This window comes from Danio rerio, chromosome 9, assembly GCF_049306965.1.
Source record: "Danio rerio strain Tuebingen ecotype United States chromosome 9, GRCz12tu, whole genome shotgun sequence".
In the NCBI taxonomy this organism is placed as follows: domain Eukaryota; kingdom Metazoa; phylum Chordata; class Actinopteri; order Cypriniformes; family Danionidae; genus Danio; species Danio rerio.
Genome location: NC_133184.1, coordinates 9,335,974 through 9,359,766, shown reverse-complemented (window position 1 = coordinate 9,359,766; position 23,793 = coordinate 9,335,974). Strand labels below are relative to the sequence as shown.

General features: G+C 36.2%; 1 protein-coding gene across 9 annotated transcripts in view; it reads left to right on the top strand.

Annotated features, from left to right (window-relative positions):
* The window catches only part of si:ch211-214p13.3, a 31,593-nt gene extending 11,263 nt beyond the window's left edge, over nt 1-20,330 (top strand). Inside the window, exons 2-5 of one of the 9 annotated variants that reach the window (XM_073912494.1) lie at nt 5,114-5,203; nt 7,260-7,368; nt 12,206-12,354; nt 19,892-20,330. In XM_073912494.1, coding sequence (XP_073768595.1) covers nt 5,114-5,203; nt 7,260-7,368; nt 12,206-12,354; nt 19,892-19,926 — 383 coding nt within the window. In that variant the 3' untranslated portion in view covers nt 19,927-20,330. Of the gene's footprint in view, nt 1-5,113; nt 5,426-7,259; nt 7,369-12,202; nt 12,355-12,865; nt 12,927-19,297; nt 19,358-19,891 lie in introns of those variants that run through there. The other 8 variants (XM_068223552.2, XM_005167422.6, XM_688068.9 and 5 more) reach the window with 8 other exon arrangements.
* The last annotated feature ends 3,463 nt before the right edge of the window (nt 20,331-23,793 follow it).

The window sequence follows — 23,793 nt, the reverse complement described above, 5'->3', positions numbered from 1 at the left end:
ATTTTTTTTCCCCAAAAATGGTTTTTAAAAAATTAAAAACTGCTTTTATTCTAGCCGAAATAAAACAAATAAGACTTTCTGTGCAAATTTCCTTGCTCTGTTAAAAATCATTTGGAAAATATTTTAAAAAAAGAGTAAAAAAATCAAAAGGGGGCTAATAATTCTGTCTTTAACTGTATATGTGTGTGTGTATATATATATATATATAGTAACTTGGGATCCTTTGATTAGAGGATCACGATTAGCTTATGTGGCCCAGCTGGGTTAATCATGAGCGAAATTAGTTCAATATTAAACTTTGTTTGTTAAACATAGACACAAACGTAAATGACACAAATTGCACATTAGTATGCAAAAATTGTATGTGAACTCAAAGAATTGGTAATAAAGCACTGTTTGCTGAAAAAACATAGAAACAAACACACTAAGGCTGCACATGCAAAAACAACAGATAAGGTAAGTGAAAGACGCTTGTTTGAATTGTTTGAAGATTTTTGCAGGGATAAACACGTGCTGATGTTTATGAGAAAAACATGCACAAACATGAACATTTTCTTTTACCCCACAGAAAGTGGATTCAGCCACCATCCCCACACAGTAGGATAGCAGATAGGACAGATAGAGTAGCCGTGTTTAACCCTAAAAGCTTTTAAATTAAACAACTTGTTTTTTGTTTATTATCATTTTAAAAAAAAAACAACGGCAATATTTTTTTAAGTGCGTCACAAATATGCTGTAAAGCCAGTTTTGCATGTGTATGAGCCTGTTTACCAAATGATTCATTGGCATTCATTCATTCATTTTAAATATGCTAACCCATTACTCCCCGTCCAACCTTAATGCCCCGGCTTACACTTTCAGACTGGAAGAATCCAGATAGCCAAGTGACAAACCGTACACTGTAAAGCTCAATAAGTTAAGGTAACTCAAACCATTTCAGGAAACCGATTGCAACAAACCATTTAAGTTAAAAAACTAATCCTATAGGATTAGTATCAAATGAGTACTGTGAACTTAATCCATTTGAGTAAACGGAGCAAATTGAGCACAGTGAAACCCAATAAATGAAGGTAACGCAAACCAACTGATTTCTGTAAAACCCAATAATTTAAAGGGTCACGGAACACAAAAACACATTTTTTGAGCTGTTGACACAAATATATCTATAAATCTATCTAACCCAAATCAGACTGACACACAGTTCAACTGTCAGTGTTGGGAGAAAGCATTATAGATCTGCATAATGCAGACACTCATACCAATGACAGGATGAAACAGGCCAAACATGTTAAACAGTACAAAAAATCCAAACACAACTTGTTTACGTGGTATATCACTATGCTAAAAACTGTATGTGAACTCAGAGAATTGGTGAAAATTCTGCATGGCTGTTGTAAAACCTTTAATACAATCACACTGAGGTTGCTCATACACAGTGAAAAAGAGACGCTTGTTTTGAGTACTTTTGGACTTAAAAACAGTTTAAAAGTTTTGCTTAAAAGTATTTTTTGTTTTTACATCAGCCTCCACATCATATTGTACTTATAGTCCAGTGATAAGCATGTGCTAATATGGGCACGCACAACATGACACCTTTTTTCTCGCCCCTCAGAAAGTGGTCTCAGATAGGGCAGAGGCTTGGGAAGTGGGGTTGAACACTTAACGTTTTTTTATTTTTTTTTAAGAAAAACAACTTCAATCAACCAGAAATTCAATAACATCACAAACACTCAATCACAAAACTCGGATAGCCAGTTTTGAATGTTTGAGACCGTTACAAAAACTGTTCACTGGCATACATTCATTCCCCCTCCAACCTCAGACCCTCGGGTTGCAGAGGTTGTAAAAATGATAAACCATACACATCGTCACAAATCTAACTATAAATGCATCCAACTAAAACCCTAACTGTCCATCAAAGTTGAAACGTGCTTATGAATTATAGACAAGGCATTAAAATAGTTTAAATAGAGTGTGTATGATATAACTACTTACTTTTTTTAAGATACAAAACAGGATAAAGCATAGTGACCTTGAAAACTGAAATGTATTGACACTCACACACCACATTTTGATGTGTTCCAAAGACTTTAAATGTCCACAAAGCACATGCTTTGCTTTGAAAGCAGCTTCAACACTTACAGTACCATGATACTGTAACACTTACGTGAAGGGGGTGCTTATAAGACTGTCAAATACAGTGGTACAAGGATTGAATCTGGATATGGATTTGTCATTAAGACCCGATACCAATCCTGTTTTTGTACCCCTACCCCTTCCTCTTGGCCCTTAATACAGAGTGTGAAGGGGTAGGGCTTCAAAAATTACCCCTAAGAAATGGGACACAACTACAGCACCTGTACACGTCATCATATGTCATCGCAATCTCTTGCTTTATATGAGATCAGACGATAATGACTGCTGTAGTTATCGCAGTTGTGTTATTTTTTGGTATTTATCTTCAGGAAATCACTGAAGGCATATATTATGTTATCATAACGATATAATGTGGCAAACAATACTGCGCATTTACACCGTGGCCCTAGTCATCTATGTAAACACACAAAAACAACATTAACATTATAGCAGACACTGTAAAAAGGTTATTCCAGCTGCTAGATTTTTCTAAAAGGGTATTCGTGTGTCATTGAGTGTCAGAATGTTGTAGGACTGCTGTACAAGAGTTATTAATAGTGATTATAGATATAGAAATTCAGCGGCTTTTATTTTAGCCTTTTTTTTTTTTTAAGCGTAACGGTAAAACACGAACGCAGTTGTGAATGTATTAAATCATATGCTTGTATATATGTTGTATATTGTAATTTGTGGATCTCCTTAATTCCGAGTGGTGCTACACTGCTGTTGTTGCTGGTGTATTCTGGAAAATTTTCTTACCGCTTGGTTTCAATTGTGGTCCTGAAAAATCTCAGTTGCAAGGGGTATCTACCTCTTTCTCTTAGCCCCACTTAGCCCAAGCTAAAAAGAATTAAGAATTGGTAAGGGAAAGGGCTAATGGGTAGAATTGGGATTGGGCGTAAATATTAATGACTCTCTTAACAATTATTTTAGTCGTGGCACTTTTACTTAGACATTTTAATGAAAAACAGTCAAAACACACTTATAATACCCTCATGACAATCACGTTTATGACAGATTTATGACAAGTTGTCAGGACAAAGATAAAGTCCAGTTAACATGAATTAGTTTATGTCAAGTTGTCATAACAAACAATGCCATCTTCGCATTTGGCAATGCAATCTAAAATGACATAACTGAGCAAATGACACTTAATAACAGTTGCAGGGTATTTGCAGGTTATATTTAAGACATTTTAATATCTCAAAGATTTAAATATAAGGCCAATTTCATAGTACTGAATTTGTAAAATAAGTGAAATTCCCAACCCAGGCTCATTGTGGAAACGTAGTCCCGCGGGCGTTTCTGGAGACCGCGGAATACGTCCCGGCGGGTACGTACGACTGCAGTTTTTGTTTTTGTGAATCCGTGTGAGGCCGCTGTTGTGCGCTTTTTCGCATCTCAGATGCCTCTCGCGAGTGCGGTTCGCGCCCGCGCTGTTCTCGCGTAAACCCACCAGAGGCCACTGTCCGACTGACCGGATGATTGACTGCGCGACCGGCCAATCGGCTGAACCGCCCTCCTTCCCTGAACCCAACCAATTTTACCAATCGACCCGCCCGCTCGCTTCCCTAAACCCGAGCAACAGTTTACAAAAAGCCGTCCAAAAAAATAAAAGCCCTGATTTTTTTTTCTACTGCGTTTTTCAGATTTCACAGCGTTCTCACCCTGTTACAAAACTCGTTCACTTAATTTTTGGGATTCTGTTTTTGTCTTACCTGATTGCTGGAACCGCTCTTCCCCGGACTCAAAACCGATCGCCGTGGTCAACTCCTCTCTGCAGCTCGAGCCTGCCGACGTACACGGTGAGCTGAGTGGACAAACGGGTTGCAGCGGTGAAGCACTCCACAAGGAGGTGAGCGGTCGGCCGGCCGGCCGGCAAGCGCAATAGGGAACAGCGTCACACCGCCTCTTAGCGTTCGCTTAAAAAAATAAATGGAACGGGACTACGTTTTCAGAATGAGCTTGGGTTGCAACTGCCAGCGAACATTGCTTACGAAAGCAAAATCATCGTGAACATGTATTTCATTAGCTTCCACCTATTTAATTCTGAGTGTTAAATAGATGAAGAGATTTTAAGTAGATTTAAAATCTTCTTCTTTATGGGATCAATTTGATTTTAAAGTTAAGATCTACGACAAAAAACTGTAATGACATTGCTAACTAGGTTAAATGCTTGAAGATCCCATAAAGTGCTTTGAAATGTGCATTTTTATTCAATGTTTGTTGAATCTTAACCAAAATATGAAGAGAGGGTGAGACATTGTGTTGCTCCTCCCCTTTAAAAAACAGCCAATAGCGCTTTTAATTTATAACCGCTTTGCCAGTGAGAGTTACTGAGCTCAAGAGCATCAAATGTGAAGCATCTTGTAGGGGGCGGGGGCTGTCAGATACTACAGAATATTTGATTGGTCAGAAGATTTGATGAAAAACTATGAGTATGAGGTGACGTGAATAAAACAGTGAATCCATATAGTCGGAAGTTACAAACTACTAGCTTTACATGTTTATATCAGTTTATATCTCTTAAATGTAAATTTTGTCACTGTTTTGGAGCACACTAGCTTATAGATATCCTAAATATGAACAATACTAATACTTACTAGCAATACTAAAACTTTATTTTAATTTCATTGGACATTTAACATTTATTTTTTAGCAATATTATTAGTGGCCATATGTGCTATTGGCCTGTAAAAACAACTGAAAAAAGTGGTCTGGCTCTGGTATTTGCTCATGGATAATGCACTCTTTTGTCTGTGCGTCTTTATAGTATAGTAGGAGGAGCATTGGTAGGAGCATTGTGAGTATGATTGATTCTAACAGGACTAAGCGGTGACCATGAAATTAGAAATGTAGGAAGTTGACTAATTTAGATTTCCATTCATTAAATGCAGTAATATATGCAAACAATGTGTGTAATATTATAACTATATTCCGACAGTAAACAGCTGATCCACTTTTTCATGGTTTCCAGACACGAGGCCACTGAGTTGGAGGGTGGATGTGGATTCGATTGCTGTCGCCGGATGCCAAGAGGTTACACTAGCTACATGCACAGTGATCAGTGAGAAGACGGCTGCTCGGGTGTCATGGCGTTTGGGATCTTTGTCTGATTCTTTGAAACCATCATCCAATAATGTGCAACATCTGGATGGGATTTTCACGGTCTCAAGCAGTCTGATTGCTGTGCCAACTGTTCAGATGAATCAACAGCTTGTCCAGTGTGTGATCACGCATGATACACGGAAAGCCGAGATAGAAATCGATCACAGGATCAAAGTACACTGTGAGTGACAAGTGTTTGAAGCTAAATTATAGTAAAAAGGGAAGTGACCTGTAAATGGTGTAACTTTTTAATTGACGCAGAACATAAAGTAAGGCATCTTTATCATTGCTTATTTAAATTTCTAATGTGATGAACAATTATAAAATTAATCAGTTATTAGAAATAAGTTTTTAAAACTATTATGTTTAGAAATGTGTTGAAAAAAATCTGCTCTCCATTAAACATAAATTGGCGAATTGAGGATCTTTTTCAAGACACTTCTATACAGCCTAAAGTGACATTTAAAGGCTTAACTAGGTTAATTAGGATAACTAGGCAGGTTAGGGTAATTAGGCAAGTTATTGTATAACGATTTTTTTTTCTGTAGAATATCCAAAAAAATAAAAAATAAAAAATTGCTTAAAGGGGCTAATAATGTTGTCCCTAAAATGGTTTTTAAAAAAAATTAAAACTGCTTTTATTCTAGCCGAAATAAAACAAATAAAGATTTACCCAGAAGAAAAAAATATTATCAGACATACTGTAAATATTTCCCTAATCTGTTTATAATAGTTTAAGTGATATTCAAAACAGAATGAAAAATTCAAAGGGGGGCTAATATTTATGAATTCAACTGTATGTATATATATATATATATATATATATATATATATATATATATATATATATATATATATATATATATATATATATATATATATATATATATATATATATACTTCCGGTTTAGGTTTCATGCAGGTAACTAGACGATCATGTTGATGCATTTATACAAAATAACTTAACAGTTCTATTTTTGAGGTGAAGATGTTGAGCATCAACATGAAAAGCAACATCGCTCTTCTGCAATATTGAATGAAAACATTGCTCGAACTGTTGCTCCACGTATCCTCCTCTGGGTTTCAGGAAAGGGAAGGGAGCGAGGCATCAAATGCAGGGACAGAAAACATTGATTTTTTTATAGACCTTTTTCTTAGAACGCAAAATTACTCATTATGATTTCTATGTATATGCGCAAGGAGAATGCTGAGAGCTTCTGGTCAGCAGCTGATGCATATAAACAGTCACATTTAAACAGCTTTGAAATGATAGTTTTAATCTATTTTATTTGGTTTTACTGTCTTAGAACTAATACTGCTGTCTATCAACACAACCTCCTGGACTGGTTATTTTAAAAAATGTGTTCTAATGAGATGAAAAACACATGCTGCGAGGCATTTTTCCCTCGTTGTCAGAGAGCAACCTGTGTCGTTTAAATGGAGCCTCGTCCTCACTGAAGTGAACATTTTCTCTTTCTTTCAAAGATAAAACCAACCCAAACAAATGTATTCACCAAAATCTTTGACACACTCACACATAGCCTATACAACACAAAGTAAATAAATAAAACATAAACAGCTCCCGATTAGAATCAACATGCAAATCAGCCAGAATAGTGTCAGTAACAGACTTTTATTTGGTAATTTTTGGAAATTGCATGGCTTACATTGTGTGTGTGTGTGTGTGTGTGTGACTGCGAGAGTGTGTGTGTGTGACTGCGAGAGTGTATGGATGTTTCTTTGTACTGGGTTGCAGCTGGAAGGGCTTCTGCTGCGTAAAACATATGCTGGATAAGTTGGAGGTTCATTCTGCTGTGGTGAACCCTGAATAGTAAAGGGACTAAGCTGAATTAAAAATTAATGAATGAACTATTGATCATTGATCCATTAATTGAATTGGTTTCAATGGCACATACTGGCATGCAAAGCAAATCTGAATTTGTTTAGCTGGATTTTAATGAACTTAATGTGTATGTCATCTTTGCTAACTATTTTTTTTTATGTTTGTTTTAAAGATCCACCTCAGCTGGTCACTGTGACGCCTTTCAATGATCCCTCTTATGCTGAAGTGTTTCAGTGTGAGGCAGATGCTAATCCTCCAGCAACAGACTTCACATGGCACAGGTAGGTTCTTCATTAATATCAAAATCTCTTTAAAAAAGTTATGTAAAGCATAATTAAAAGTAATGTGCTGTATCAAAGTTTAAAGGTCATATTTAGAATCTTCTCTGAATACAAATGTCTGGGTAAAATATGTCAGCTAAAAATAATTCAAATTCAAACTGAAAAGAAGAAATCAAAATAAGGACATTTTATTTTTGTGACAAACTGAGAAAAAGTGCTTTATGTTGGCATTAAGTGTTGCCAGAAAAGGTAGACATTTGTACTTAAAGGGTCCATATTGGTACCTAAAAATTTTAAGAGGAACACTTTTGTACTTTTTAGGTACTAATATGTACCCTTGAGGTGTTAATAAGGACTAATAGGGACTAATTTAGCTTCTAATTTGTACTTTTGAAATACATATATATGTATATATTCATTCATTTTCTTGTCGGCTTAGTCCCTTTATTAATCCGGGGTCGCCACAGCGGAATGAACCGCCAACTTATCCAGCAAGTTTTTACGCAGCGGATGCCCTTCCAGCCGCAACCCATCTCTGGGAAACATCCACATTCACACACACACACACACACTATGGACAATTTAGCCTACCCAATTCACCTGTACCACATGTCTTTGGACTGTGGGGGAAACTGGAGCACCCGGAGGAAACCCACGCGAAAGCCGGGAGAACATGCAAACTCAACACAGAAACGCCAACTGAGCCAAGGTTCGAACCAGTGACCTTCTTGCTGTGAGGTGACAGCACTACCTACTGCGCCACTGCCTCGCCCATATATATAGGGCTTGACATTAACTTTTTTGATCACCAGCCACTGTGGCTAATAGTTTTCCAATATTTCTAACCACTTGCCATTTTCACTAGCCACACTTTTGTTGTTGGGAAAACACATTTTATAATCATAAAATTTGACTTTGACATGCTAAAATTCCTTGATTTAGACTTTGCGTTATGTCCACATGAGTCCTCATTCATTTAACTTTTTTGTGTGTATAAACTTGCTTAATGTGCATGAGCAAATGGGTTGTGATTTCATGGTGTCGCATGACTTTTCAGGGCTTAAAATTAAGGATTTACCAAATTTAACAATCTCTCACCACAAAAAAATAAAAATAAAAATAAAATTATTTCTTAGGAACAAATTTTAAATGTCAAATCAAGCAAAGTATAGCTGTATACATGCATTTTTTTATTCAATAAAACCTTCTTTTAAAAAAAAATTATATTTAAAAAAAAAATGATTGCCATGTAACTACAATATGCACAGTAGTCTGTCCTGGCTAAAGGTTCCAGATCACCAGTGAACTACACATAATGGGGAGTTAATCTCCTTTTAAATCAATGTTATTTTAAAAGCAATAATTAACCTATATCAACCAAAATAACTGTAAGCAAAAGAAAGCAGGTGAAAAACATACTGTGTGATAATGGAAGAATGATCACACACACACATTTAATGTTAGGCCCATAATCTATTCAAAGATTGGTTAAAGCAAAAGCGAGAACTGCTGCTGCTTACAAAAATACCTTTTTTTAAAAACGTCTGGAGCTCTTGAAAGCTCCAGGACTGTGGGTGCACGAGCATCACTTTTTGTTCAGTTCGTTTCAAAGATAAAAGATAGCCTCTAATAGTAGTTGCGCGAGTGATGTCCTCTCATTCGGTATTCACGCGAACTCTATTTCATCGTGCTGCTTCTTGATTCTAAAATCACATTTGCATGCATATTGGGCCATCTCTATTGTCGAACCCTGCTATTAAGAAAAGTACAGCATAAAAAAGATTTTCAACCAGCCAAAGTGGCTAGTAGGAGTGTCTATCCAACCCGCCACAGCTGCTGAAATCTACCTGCAGGATGATAGTGTAAAGTCCTGTGTATGTATATATATATATATATGTATGATTAACCAAACCAAATTGTGAAAGATTTACTCAGGTACAAATAAAGATTCTGAGAATTATATATATATATATATATATAAATTATGTAATTTGTAAAGTTTTATGTTTTCTGTTGAATTCATATTTTTCCAAAGTAAAAAAACAAAAAAAGAAAGAAACTCAGCAACAGTCTTTATGCAACAGCCTTACATTTAAAAGGGTAACATAAGCAGATCATAAGCAAAATCATCCCTAGCCTATTGACCTTATTCTAAAATGCGGAAGTGCGCCTGTTTTCGCGATTGTCTTAGAACTTCCGTTTCAGTCGCCTATGGGAGAAATGACAAGTAATAATAAACGGCAAAAAATGGTCAAACTACTTGCTCTACAAACAAATGTTTGCATGACTACACAGACCAAGTAGAATAATATAACAAGGAAATATCAGTTTGCAACATCAAACAGCGAAACAAGCCGTTTTTAATGTCTAAAAAGTGAATGTAAGTGAATGAGACCGGAAGTCTCGTGCCAAAAAGATTCAAATGGCGGCGCCCGCTCGTCGGCGAAGAATAAGGTCAATAAGGTGTTTTAGGGAAAAGCCTGTCTTTAACTGACCCGTTATATGTTATTCCATGCCTTATTTATTTACTTTGGTGCATGTACCCGTGTGCTATTGGAAAAGTAGACTAATGGCGGCATGCCATCTTTACCAGACTTGGGCAAACTCCGCCTCTCTTTCCACTCCGCCCCAAAGCCCCAGCTGGTCCTTATTAACCCAAGTTATTCGACCGCTGGCCCCGAGGATGCCATGCTTTGGCCTGATCAGGCCCCTGGCCTGCTCGCTTTAGGCGTGATAGTGGAAAACGCGGCTATTGACTGCCAAAGTATTTGTTTTTTCCTACTATTGATGTCAGTGGTTACAGGTCCTCAGCTTCCTACAAAATATCTTATTTTGTGTTCAGTAGAAAAACTCATAGCGCCCTATCATACACCCGGTACAAAGCGCGACACACTTGTTGTCTGCTAGTTTCAGCTTGGTGCAAGAGTCGTTTTAATGTTTTGCACCACACTGTTATTTAGCAAATGCATTTGCGCTTATATGTGCGCCCATAGATGTTCTGGTCTAAAAAAGTAGGCGTGTTATGTTGCATTGTTGGTGCATTGCTAGTTTGAGGATCTATAATAGATTGTTCTATAGACCAGATCAAATCCGGTCTATAGTCCAGCGCAGAGCGCGTTAGTTGAGCGCCTTGCTTACACATTGCGTAAAACACACAGGGTGTAGAGCAATACGCAAATATCTTTACAAATGAAAAAGAATTAAAGGATTCAAATATTACAAAAATTATTATTTTCTAGCCTACATGAATATAAAAACCTACTTTCATGCCTTCATCAACTCAGGGGGGCTTCAGTTTATTCATAACAATTTGCTTTTGTATAATGTAATTATTATTAGCAGTGTTATTTATTATATGCATATTTATATTTGTTTTATTAAAAACAAGCTTAGATTTGTCCACCGGTCAAGTTTTAGACCATATGGGGCACAGCATGTGTATTTGGATATAACTCAGTTTTTTGACCACACTTCGTTATTATTGTTCATTTATTCATTTGCTAGAATTAAGAAATAGTTTTGAAACAAATCTTTAGGCTTAACAAACTAAATTAATTATGTGTAGGCAAATGGATGTCCCTATCCACAAGAGTGAAAGTGAAAGTAAAGAATGAGGAGGCTCATCTCTCATTCTCAAACTGCAGATGCTCTGTTTAACTGTTTTATCATTAGTAAAGGGTTCAGTTTTTCCACTTTTAAAGTCTGTCATGTAAATAGCAAATGCACTATGGCATGTCGCAACTGACTCTTAAAGGGAATGGGAGATGAGACTCTGATTGGTTAATTCTCAAAACACACCTATAACTCCCTATTCACACGAGGCTTCAGCTTTACTGCTTGACAGAGGGCGTGTCTAAAGTTGGGGCTGACGCGATCGTCATAGCAGCGTCAGCCAATGAATTTAGTCAGCCATATTCCACTGTCTGAGCTGGTATATTTGCATACAGCGATCTGATTGGCAGAACGCTTCCGTCGGCGCTGGAAAGTTGAGCAAGTCTCAACTTTTGCTGCAAGCAATGCCTCTGAAGCGGCACTGATGAATCCACAATGCAGTTCGGCAATGCCTGACTTCACCCATTCCAAGTAAATTGGAAGCTTTGAAGCCGATGCCCCGTGTAAATGGGGTGTAACTCATTAAGAGAATAAGTTCAACACTGTTAGACCAGGAGCCCCGGTGCAAAGCGGACTTTTCCGTCCGTAAAATAGGAAAAGTGGATTCTGACACGCTCTTAATGTCTTTCTGCCTGCACTTGGACTTTGCGCATGGATCGTCCAAATAGAGACCATAAAGTTTCAGAACCACTAGAAGGAAAGTAAATAGTTAATCCCTTTAAGCTTAATAAACAACTCCACAACTCTCGTTTATCTTGTTTATGTTGTCTATTTAGGTTGACACAAAAAAAACCCTAGGCACAATTTGCTTCCTTTGAACAGTACAAAGAGTGACCTGTCCGACTGAAGCAGTCATTTACATCTATTTGCTTTCACATACGCAAAGTACAAACCCACCTTTAAATGGCTTTTTTGACCTGAACTTGTGCATGCAAAACATTAAGTTTGCTGTTAGTTCAAACTACCTATTTACAAAGACCTGAAAATGACAATGACAATGAGTTTTTTGGGAATTTTTTTAATTGTTTTATTAACTTTAATCCACTTAAATTTGTAAAAATCCATAAGTTAACTTAATTACTTCATGTTTTACCTTACAAATCTTGTGTGTGGAACATAACATTTGTTTTACAGTATAGATCAGTCAGTCAAGTTTTTGTAAATCTTTAGGTATTTCAGCATTAATGAACTGATTTTGTATTCTTTCTTCTTGTTTATGAAGTAGCAAGCACGTGACTATCCCAAATGATGCCATTGAAATCAAAGGAAATAAACTCTACTTCTTGAAACTGTCCTCTGACCTCAATGGAGTGTATTTCTGTAATGCTTCAAACATGTACGGCGCAGGAGTCGGCTCTCTCTTCTGGCATCAAGGTAAATTCCTCTTTCATGGTAAATACTCAATCTGATACTAAAGCTTGTTATCAGATGAGACTAATGTGCAATGCCTGATAGTATGGCAAGCCATTTTATATTTATTTAGTTTGATCTATAGAGTCATTATGTTAGTCATTACTAATTCAGTGGTTAGTTAACATATTCATTTAAAACAATCTATGAGATATTAACTATTCAGTTTGACAAGTATATATTTGATTTATGAATAAAAGCTTATGATATTTATGTACCAGTAGTTGTTCAGTATTTGTACTGATCTTTAGATATACCTGAAGTTAAATACTACTTATTTATTATATAGCTATTAAATATATTATAATATAAAAATATAGTTAATATGTTACCGAAGTAGATTTTTTACTTTTTAAAATATGAAATCAACCTACATAACCAAATTATCTGTGTATAAATTACTCATAGATATATTCATTCATTCATTCATTCATTCATTCATTCATTCATTCATTCTTTGTTTCTTATTCATTAGTGGAATGACCAGACAACTATTCCAGCATTTGTTTTACACAGTGGATGCCCTTCCAACCCAGTACTGGGAAACACCCATACACACTCTTGCATGCACAAATGCACACACTTATATTTAGTTCACCCAATTCACCTTTAGCGCATAGTCTTAGAACTGTGGAAGAAACTCTCATTCGGTATTCACGCGAACGCTATTTCATCGTGCTGCTTCTCAATTCTAAAATCACATTTGCATGCATATTGGGCCATCTCTATTGTCGAACTCTGCTTTTAAGAAAAGTACAGCATAAAAAAGATTTTCAACCAGCCAAAGTGGCTATTAGGAGTGTCTATCCAACCGGCCACATCTGAAATCTACCTGCAGGATGATAATGTAAAGTCCTGTGTATATATATACATATATATATATATATATATATATATATATATATATATATATATATATATATATATGTATGAGTAACCAAACCAAATTGTGAAAGATTTATTCAGGTGCAAATAAAGATTCTGAGAATTATATATATATAACACCCGGAGGAAACCCACGCGAACAACTCGACACAGAAATACCAACGGACCCAGCTAAAACTTCTTGCTGTGAGGCCCTCATATATTTATGTACCATTACAATAACCATACAGTTACGTAGAGTTATATAGGAGAGATGGCCTGAATAAACAGGAGGCCACATCTGTTGAAACTGTTAAGTTAAAAGGGTCCACAATGTAGGGTTCAAACAAACTTTGGTCATGGTTGACAAATGTGAACTAATCTAAAGTAACAGCTGCATATCAGGATATCAGGGAGAGTGCTGCTGAGGGTCTCCTGAAAAGTCTCTTTTGTTGTCGACAGTAGAGAATGTTCTGGAGTCAAAACCATCCGACTGCTGGTTGACTGATCATTGAAGGAAGAAAATACATTGCATAATTTAAGTACAAATAAAAAGCCAATATTTTAATAATAGTCTGGTAGTAAGTCACTAATAGTGAGAATTTTAAACGAAAAAAGGGATTAAAAACTAGTATTCAACTTAAGGGTGCAGTAGGTGATTGTCTTGAAAAACATTGGTTGTGCAGTTTAAAAGTCTCTTCAAATTACAATGATTAAAGTAAATGATCTAAATGTATTTCTTTGTAATTATATATTTTGGATATGTTCATCCAATTATAAATTTTCCGGGCCGACACTTCCCATAATTCCGATAAGCTCCAAACAGTCTGTCAACAGAAGTAGATTTGTACATCTACGCACCTGTTTATGCAGCTCCGCTGTTTGCATAAGTGACGAATTGACAGCGGTAAAACAAACGCTGAATCAAAACTATTTAAAATCCCAAATGAATATTGTAGTTCCTTTGGCACCCTGGAGGATGGATGACGCCATGGCCAAAGAGAGTAGAATCATCAAGAGGTGACATTTTGTTGCTGTTTGGGAAACTAGATGCCGCTAGTGTCACGCGGCGGTCATTTTGGAATGAAAATTCTAATAGAACAACAGCACGGATAGCTAACGTTAAACAAAATAAATTTAAATATTGAGTTAAAATATTATATATTCATACACTCCCATAGACTGATTTCACACGGCCGCCATTTTTAAAAGCAAAATCGAGGCTGCGGTGGGAAGAAACCCAGAAGTATCATTGGGAGTTGCATTGGGAGGAACATTGTGTACTTGGCTGTATATCTTTTTAGCAAAGATAAAGTGACCCGAAGGTCCGTTCTGAATGATTGGTGAAAATAAAAAGGCATATCAGAGCTCATTTTCAGCTAAATTAAGGGAAATGGCACTAGTTAGCTAAGGTTTTCTTTCCCAATCACACGTTTTAGATGCCATTTATCAAACTCAAGTTAATAAACTGATTCTTTCATTCTATTAGACTTGTCATGATACTGAATGAAAAGATAAACCATCAATTTCCCTCTAACATTTAAGGCACTGTTGGTGGCTTTCTTAAAACAGCGCTGATTTGCCATTGTGTTCACGTGCTCGACCGAAACGCTTGTGATTGGCCGAGAAGGTCATCAGTTTACCCTCCGCTGTTTACAGAGCACAAACACAGACGAGCGATCTGCTTGATGACTCGACCGATCTTCACAGCTACTTCGCGCTCCAGTCTCCGTTTATCTGTTTGCACTGGGTGAAGAGCGGTAAACTGAGTGCAAACACAGATACACAGAGACTGGAGCACAAAGCAGCCGTGAAGATCAGTCAAGTCATCCGTACTCAGCGGCTCTTCAATGTTAGTCGGTTTTAAAACTTCAGTACCGGGACAACACTATTACAGACGACACGAGGGTGTGCTGCAGAGGACTGCGGTGTTTTATTGCCAACCAGGTTACATAGGCTGAAGCAGGAAAGCATCCCCATGGCCTTGACACTTGAGCATATTACTCCTATAGAGATTGTGAAGTTGTTTGATGCTAATTTGCTTTTAATTGTTTAAATTAAACTTACTAATTAAACTTAATAATCGTAAAGTGATGTTAACACCATTTCTGCATTTTAAAATCTCGGCAACAGCTGGAGGTTTGTAGTATGGATGTTACTGCAATGTTTACAGCGCTGGTTCTATACTTCCGGATTTCTTCCCACCGCAGCCTCGCTTTCATTCCTTAAAATGTCTGCTGCACGAAATAAGCGTATTGAAAACAACATTTTAAACAGCATCTCAATGAAAAGAAAACAATTTCCCTAATGCTGACAAGACTACGTTTAATATATGTTTAACTTATGACATTAATGTAAGGTCAACAAAGTAACTTAAATTACAAATTTCTTTTAATTTTTTTTTTTTTTTTTTTTTAAGTTTTACTAAAATTGAGGTGATGCAAAAATGAGTATACCCCACATCAAACACTACTTTATCTAGTTTGTATGGCCTCCATGATTTTTAATGACCGCACCAAGACTTCTGCGGATTGAGCAAGTTGGCTTCATTTTGCAACGTCTTCCATTCTTCAAAAATGACACATCTTTTAGATTTGCTCAAAGAGATGCTCAACTCGATGTCTCTTCAGAATTCCCCATATGTGTTTAACCCTCTACTGCACGTATTATGATAGATCTATAAAAAAAAATATTTGACTGTTTTTATTTTCTAAAAATGGCCTGGAGTGCTGTAAAACAAATTGGAAATTTTTTTTAAAAGTATTTTAGGATATGTTATTATAAGGCAACAGTGGATCTAACTTAGAATTTTTACATTTAGAACTTTTCTTATAATTATTAATTTTATTGTTTGAACTGATTTAATTGGTGTTGCAGTATAATAAGCTTTAACACAGAACTTATAAATGACACCTTATACTTTAGCTAACCCATTGCAATATTGCACATTCCCTATTGCACAGTGTTGTCATTTGGCAACACACACATTTGATTGACTTACAAAAAACTAATTTGATAAAAAAAACTATTTGAGTTGTGAACATGTCATCATAACTTACAGGAGGTGATGTTTCAGAATTTTTTTTTTTTTTTTTTGGTCCTTATATAATTTGATTCTTTGTTTTTATTGATGTTTACATTTGCATTCAGCTATTACTCACAATAGATGCCAGTCTGTCAGAAATCACGTTATGAAAAAACACTGCATGTCATGTGACTTTACCAAAGCACATCATTGGCTGCACTAAGGTCTTTTCTTTCCCACATAAAAATTTGAGAATTGGTCTTAAAAAACAGTGGCAGGGAAATGAACATAAATATCATGTTGCCATATGATGACACCATGCAGTAGAGGGATTAATTGGATTCAGATCAGTAGACATATTTACAATAATATAATATATTGACATAGATGTGTATGTGTGTGTATGATGAATTAATGTGTCAGAATTAACTCATTTTTGACAAAGTGGCTTTTTACATAAAAACTTTTTTATTCTTTTATTAACAGACAACACTGGAAAAAAAATACTAAATACTATTATAACATAAAGTATACTGTCAGTCTGTTGTCAACAACCCATTTTGAAAGTCATGTTAATTTAATTTAAAATGTCAGTATTCATTTATATTTTGCCAGTGCGTAAACTATTAAAGTAATTTCACCTAATAGTTACAGTTTCAAGAAAATAAGTTAACATTAAATATGTAACATTAAAATGTTTATTTCTGTAAAATAAATTATTAAAAGTGCTGATAATTGTGATTAGAAAGTGTTGTATTCTTTCAAATTGTATCTCAGCGTTAACAAAGAGCTTAGAATGACCAAGAGGCGACACTCTAGTGTAATTTGGGAAACAGCCACTAGAGGGCGGCAGGCATTTTGGAATGAAAACTCCAATAGAACAACACAATATTATAAATCTGTAAAATAAACTATTAAAAGTGCTGATGATTATGATAACAAATGTGGTATTGTCGTCTTTTAGGTTGTATCTCGGCTTTAATGTGCTTTTTAAATAAATTAATAAAAAACAACGCAGCTGCTTGCCATCACGACAGTAATGAGATCCAATTGATGGCCGATCAAATTCACTCCAAAATGGCGGAATCCGGGGCTGTTGCTGGGCGCTGCTGTTGCAATGGAACGTTCTATTGAGTGTCGCCTCTTGGTCATTCTAAGCTCTTTGGCTTTAATGAGCTTTTCATATGAATAAATAAAAAACAAAGCAGCTGCTTGCCATCACAACAGCAGTAAGATCCAATGGATGGCTGATCGCTTTTACTTCCAAGATGGCGGAATCATGGGGATGTTGCTGGGCACTGCTGTTGCAATGGAACATTCTATTGAGTGTTGCCTCTTGGTTATTCTAAGCAAATTCCCTTTAAGATAAGTCATTTCCCTCGGTGTCAGTGTCCATCTTTGAAATGCCTCTCGGGCACTATGCTCAGGCTGTCAGTCTGAATGGGGAAACATCAAATTCTCCAAAACTACTTGCCAAGCTTATTACTGAATTTCATTTTAGGAATCACCGGTAAAACTAAACAACAAACGTCTCTTTAGTTTCATTTCTAAACATTCGAATCACACAAAATCTGCAGAAACTCACATCTGATCTGAGCCCCTCCCTCTGAGTATTGTAAGTCCATAGCGACCCATGATTGGCTCTTATGCTAGAAGGCAGGCTTTATTCCCCATGTAACGATCAACGATTGGCTGCTGTACTAGAAGGCGGGCTTTATTAGCCACACTTTTCTCTATTCAAAACAATACGAGTGACTCGTCTTGTGTATTCTATAGTCTTTGTTCTAAGGTCTTTGCCATGGCCGAAGTGTTTTTTGACAGTTAATGTTATGTTTTAAAACTATTTTAGTCACGCAAAGCTTATGTAGATTTTGTTGTTTTACGAATGGGTTATATGTACGCAAGTCACTGAAATCTTCCGGCGAATGATTGACGTGACTATTTTAATTTCATAAGTTATTTTTAATTAGTTTAACAACAAAACATCAGTAAACAGTACTATTCCACCTAGACTGCTTTACTGAGGTGAAGCTGGTTTTATATTCGCATTGGTTCATTGTTGAAAAAATGACAACCTGTGAAGTGTTCCCTTTATTGTTTTGTATACTACTTTGAATATTCCCTCTGAAATAGCATGTACGCATGAGCAGCTGATAAATTAGTACTGGTACCTAATGGAACAAATACTAGTATCTATAAAAAAATGTCAAATTAATATCCAAGAATTAGTAGCATGAAAATAGATACTGGTCCGTTTAATAGAATACATCTAAAATGGCTTGCCATAGACTACTATTCATTTTTTAAAGTGTGTGTGTTTTGATGAAATATGATATGGTAGACTTTTGACTTGTTTAGACTACTGCATTTATCAGGTTAGTGTGCTTTGTAGTGCTGACAGGTAAGACAAGGTGACTCCCAAACAAAATCAAAGGAGACAAAGCAAAGATAAAAGGCAGGGACAGGAACAAATAATCTCAGACATGTGCATTCAACAACTGACAAATGCAGGATAAGGCCAATTTCTATTTATACCCCTTTTTTTACCCCTTGCCCCTTAAAATAGTCAGCTCATATGTTAAATGAGATGCAATGATGTTTCAAGGGTAGTCATTAAAGGTAGCTCAAGCGCATTTGACTGTTTACTTACTGCCAGTGCCAACATTGTCTTGAGCTGTATTTGGACCAATGCAATCTCACGGCAATTTGTAACTTTTTGATTTAGTGGCTAATTCGTATGAATTCATATGATCCGATTCATATAATTAAGTACGATTTGCTCATCCCCCAATGATGGTTGGGGTAAGGGGTGGGGTTGGGTGCCACACCTCCTTTTTAAAAGCGTACATTTTCATACGACTGAACTCGTACGAATTAGCCACTAAACTAACAAAACGTAAAATGCTTACGTTTCCTCGTGAGATCAGGGTGATTTGGACTGTATTTGGCTTGAAAACATTCATTTATTCATTCTATTTTCCTTCGACTTTGTCCCTTATTTATCTGGGGTCACCACAGTGGAATGAACGACCATCTATCATCACCCTGTTTTATGCAGCGGATGCCTGAACTAGGGGGTAAATCTGCTCTTCTTTTTGGCTTTGTTGCTGTTCATCAATGACGACAAGCTTTGTTTGAGCCCTGTCGACCATGGCTTGTTTTTACATGTATACATATTTACGCTGTAATCTCGGCTGTGTATTTTAAACATGGCTGCTCTTTTGTTTTCATTCTGGCTTGTTGCGTAAACGAATGACGTTTCTCTGTAAACCAATAGCGTTAAGCTGCGTGTCTAGCTTTCCTTTTTGGTACCCTTTCTCGTGTTTGGTGCCTTTAGAAAGGGAGCCAAAAATGTGGTCTTTTTGACAGTGGAAACGGCCATAAAAGCGTACTATACTGAACCGTACCGTACCACTCAGTGGAAATGGGCCAAAAAACTACAGTACAAGGTAACAAGAGGGCAGAGACAGTAACTGGGCAACTAACTAGAGTACTGGGATTGATGAGGGTGTAGTACAGAGAGCAGTGACTGAACAGAGGACACAACAGGGACCAATACATAACATAAGACAAACCTGAAAACCAGGACCATGACATCTATTTCTTTTCTAGGAAAAAAGACTGAAGACTACCATTCTGAGCTTTGAGTCATTTGATCAATTCAAGGCAAATTATGAAGGAGCCATGGGATACGTGTCAATATTTTCATCACTTCACCTGCAGCCTTTCTCATGCCAGTAACCGGGCTGGAGTGGGACTCATTTTCAGCATTGGAGTTTTTTGTACTAACAACTTCTTTTTTAAATTTTGAGTTATTTGATACGGTATGATCCAACTAATGTTTATGGAATGTTTCACATTATTGCATTACAAACATATTCAGAAAAGTTAAGGTTATTAGTTACCATAACTTATAGTTACTAATTATGTAGTAACTACTAGCTTTTAACAGTTAAAGTTATATATAAACATAATTAACCTGCAGTTATATAGTATATAGGTAATGTCTATATGTGTACATGTTTAATAAAGTGTATTTCTGTATCAAGTGTATGTGTTGTCCTCAAAGTCCTCTATAGTTGGTATCATCCCTTCATCTCTTCATATTTGTTGTCCTAAAAAGTCCTCTATGGTTGGCATTATCTCTTCAAAGGTCTTGGATCTCTAGAGGCCTCTGGATGGGCATCCTAAGGTGGAAATTGAGCTCATAATGTATTTAAACAAGAGATATTAAAGGGCAATCAGAAAATTAAGTGCTATAAATGAAAATAGCAGTTATATAAACAAACATAGAAACAAACATAAAGCAAATAAGTATTTCTAACAAAGTGCCTTGTGTGTTTTTTAAGCCAGAGAGTATGACCTATGGGTGGTTTGTCAAGCCCACTGACCTGCATATAGCTCACTTACACATCACACCGCAATGTGATGCATTGTATGTATGCTATACTAAAAAGATAGGTCTTTAATCTTGTTTTGAACTGAGACAGCGTTTGAGCCTCGGACATTATCAGGAATAATTTCAGAGTTTAGGTGCCATATGTGAGAAGGCTCAACCTCCTTTAGTTGACTTTCCTATTCTTTGTACTAATAGAAGCTCTGAGTTTTAAATCTTAAAGAGTGGGTTGAAAAAAAAAGCGAGACAGATGGTTAGTTAGATGAACAGGAGCTAGATTATTTAAATTTCCTGGTTATTCATGTTTCCTGGAATAGTAAGTTTTAAGTTATCTTGACTCATATTCTTTTACATTCTTACTCAAATCTTTTGGTTTTTAAAAACTAATTAATTTCTTTTTATTCCACTTTAGTGATAAGTTTAACTTACTTAATCGAAGACATTTTTACACAACTTTAATTTACTCAAAAGTTCAAACATTAACAGATATTAATTCCATATAATTCAAAGATTCAAAAATAATTATCCAAAAAAAGCCAGCTCCATTGGTTAAACGTATTTATCTTTATTTTTTATCTTTTAAATCACCATGTATTTTGACAGGCATTAACAATTAGCTGAACATTCATTCATTCATTTTCATTTCGACTTAGTCCTTTTCTTAATCTGGGGTCGCCCTAGATGAATGAACTGCCAACTTATCCAGCATATGTTTTACGCCACGGATGCTCTTCCAGCTGCAACCTATCACTAGGAAACATCCATACTTTTTCATTCACACACATACACTACGGACACTTTTAGCTTACCCAACTCATCTATACCACATGTCTCTTAATTTAATGTCTCTGCCTTGGAATTTTTTTAGAACAAATGGTTAAAGATTGACTGACTTATATGAACAGCTGTTATCGGAGACATGACCTGTAAAGCTGGCAAGCTCTCCGGAAAGTCACAGGCCACTAGATCTCCCTTGGCCATTACTTGTTGATGTAGAGCAAAGGGTGTCTGTTTTTTTTTTCAAGTTCCACAAATACACTATAAATACTAATACAAATAGAGACATGGTAGAGGGCTATTTCTGGACAATTACTATTCTGCAAACGATTACCACGATTACTTTTGCAAAAATAATTTTGGGCAGTTTTCAAAGGATGCAGAACATAGTGTGCACTGGTAACACTTTACGATAAGGCTATATTAGTTAATGTTGGTTTACAAACATTACTTATGACTAAATATTAAACTATACTATACTGCAAAAAAAATATTATTCAATTGGCAATGTTTACTCAAATAATTATGATCAGATCAAATTAAAACCCCATGGCGCAGTAGTTAGTACTGTCGCCTCACAGCAAGAAGGTCGCTGGGTCGCTGGTTCGAGCCTCGGCTCAGTTGGCGTTTCTGTGTGGAGTTTGCATGTTCTCCCTGCGTTCGTGTGGGTTTCCTCTGGGTGCTCCGGTTTCCCCCACTGTCCAAAGACATGCAGTACAGGTGAATTGGGTAGGCTAAATTGTCCATAGTGTATGAGTGTGTGTGTGTGTGGATGTTTCCCAGAGATGGGTTGTGGCTGGAAGGGCATCCACTGCGTAAAAACTTGCTGGATAAGTTGGCTGTTCATTCCGCTGTGGCAACCCTGGATTAATAAAGGGACTAAGCCGACAAGAAAATGAATGAGTTTGTACTCAAAAAATTATGTTTGCTGCTTGTTCAATCTACTTTTTTAAAATGAGTCGATACAACGCAACTCTTAAGGGGACAACTGAATTATTTTATGTTAAATCCACTTAAAATTGTGAAAATGAATATCTTAATCGATTTGTATTAGTACAACATGAATGAAGGAACCCAACATTTTTTTACAGTGTTTATATTGTGTGTGTGTGTGCATATATATATATATATATATATATATATATATATATATATATATATATATATATATATATATATATATATATATATATATATATATATATATATATATATACACACACACATAGGTTATGTATTATATCTAACTGTTTGGATTTACAGTGTAGATTATCTGCTTTGGATTATGTGAGTACAGAATAACTCTGTGTACAATGTCCCTCAGTAAGTTAAACAGTCACTTGTGTTACACAAATAACATCAAGTTGTCATTAAATGCTGCCTTATTGCATATATTGGTCAGAATCCAGTGATCCCTCATTATTTGAGGGAGTTACGTTCTAAAAGTAACCTACAATGGGTGAAATCTGTGAGGTATTCAGCTTTATTTTTTCTAATTATTATAGATGTTTTAAGGCTGTAAAACCCCTCACTACACACTTTTCTCAGACAGGCATTTACATTTTCACACTGTTTTCTCTTGTTTAAACTCTCTCAAAGTTTAAACCTTTGAAGTAAAATAAGTCCAGTATTATAGAATGAAACCAAAGATCAAAACCAATTGATCTTCATTTATTTATTTTAAAATGGCACCCTACAACCACGTAACTTCAACCTTACTTTACCATGTCTAGAAGTTTAAATTTAGGTGCCTTTGCCTTTGGTGTGTTATGCAGGTGCTGTTGACGGTGCAGAACGTTTCGTCAACATGTTGGGGAGAAAACTTGCAAACATACAGTTACAGCACTTCAGAGTAACACTGCTTGCAATCAAAGATTTATGTAAATTGGGCAAGCTAAACGCATTCGGTACTGTAAAGGAGACACGGCACAGAGGACATTGATTGACAATGGTCTACAGCCATTCAGGACACAAAACACAATGTGATTTTCAAGCACAACCATCTTTAGGGTTTACAGAGAATGGTCTGAAAAAGAGAAAATATCCAGTGAGCTGCGGTTCTGTGGGCGCAAATGCCCTATTGATATCAGTGGTCAGAGCTGAAAGAAAGGACAACAGTAACTCAAATAAACATTCGTTACAACCTAGGTATGCAGAAGAGCATCTCTGAACCAACTTTGGGCTACTGCAGCAAAAGACCACACCGGGAACCACACCTGTCAGCTAGGAATAGGAAACTGAGGCTACAATTCGCACAGGCGCACCAGGAATGGACAATAGAAGATTGGAAAAACATTGCCTGTTCCGACGAGTCTCGATTTCTGCCTTGTATCAACAGTTC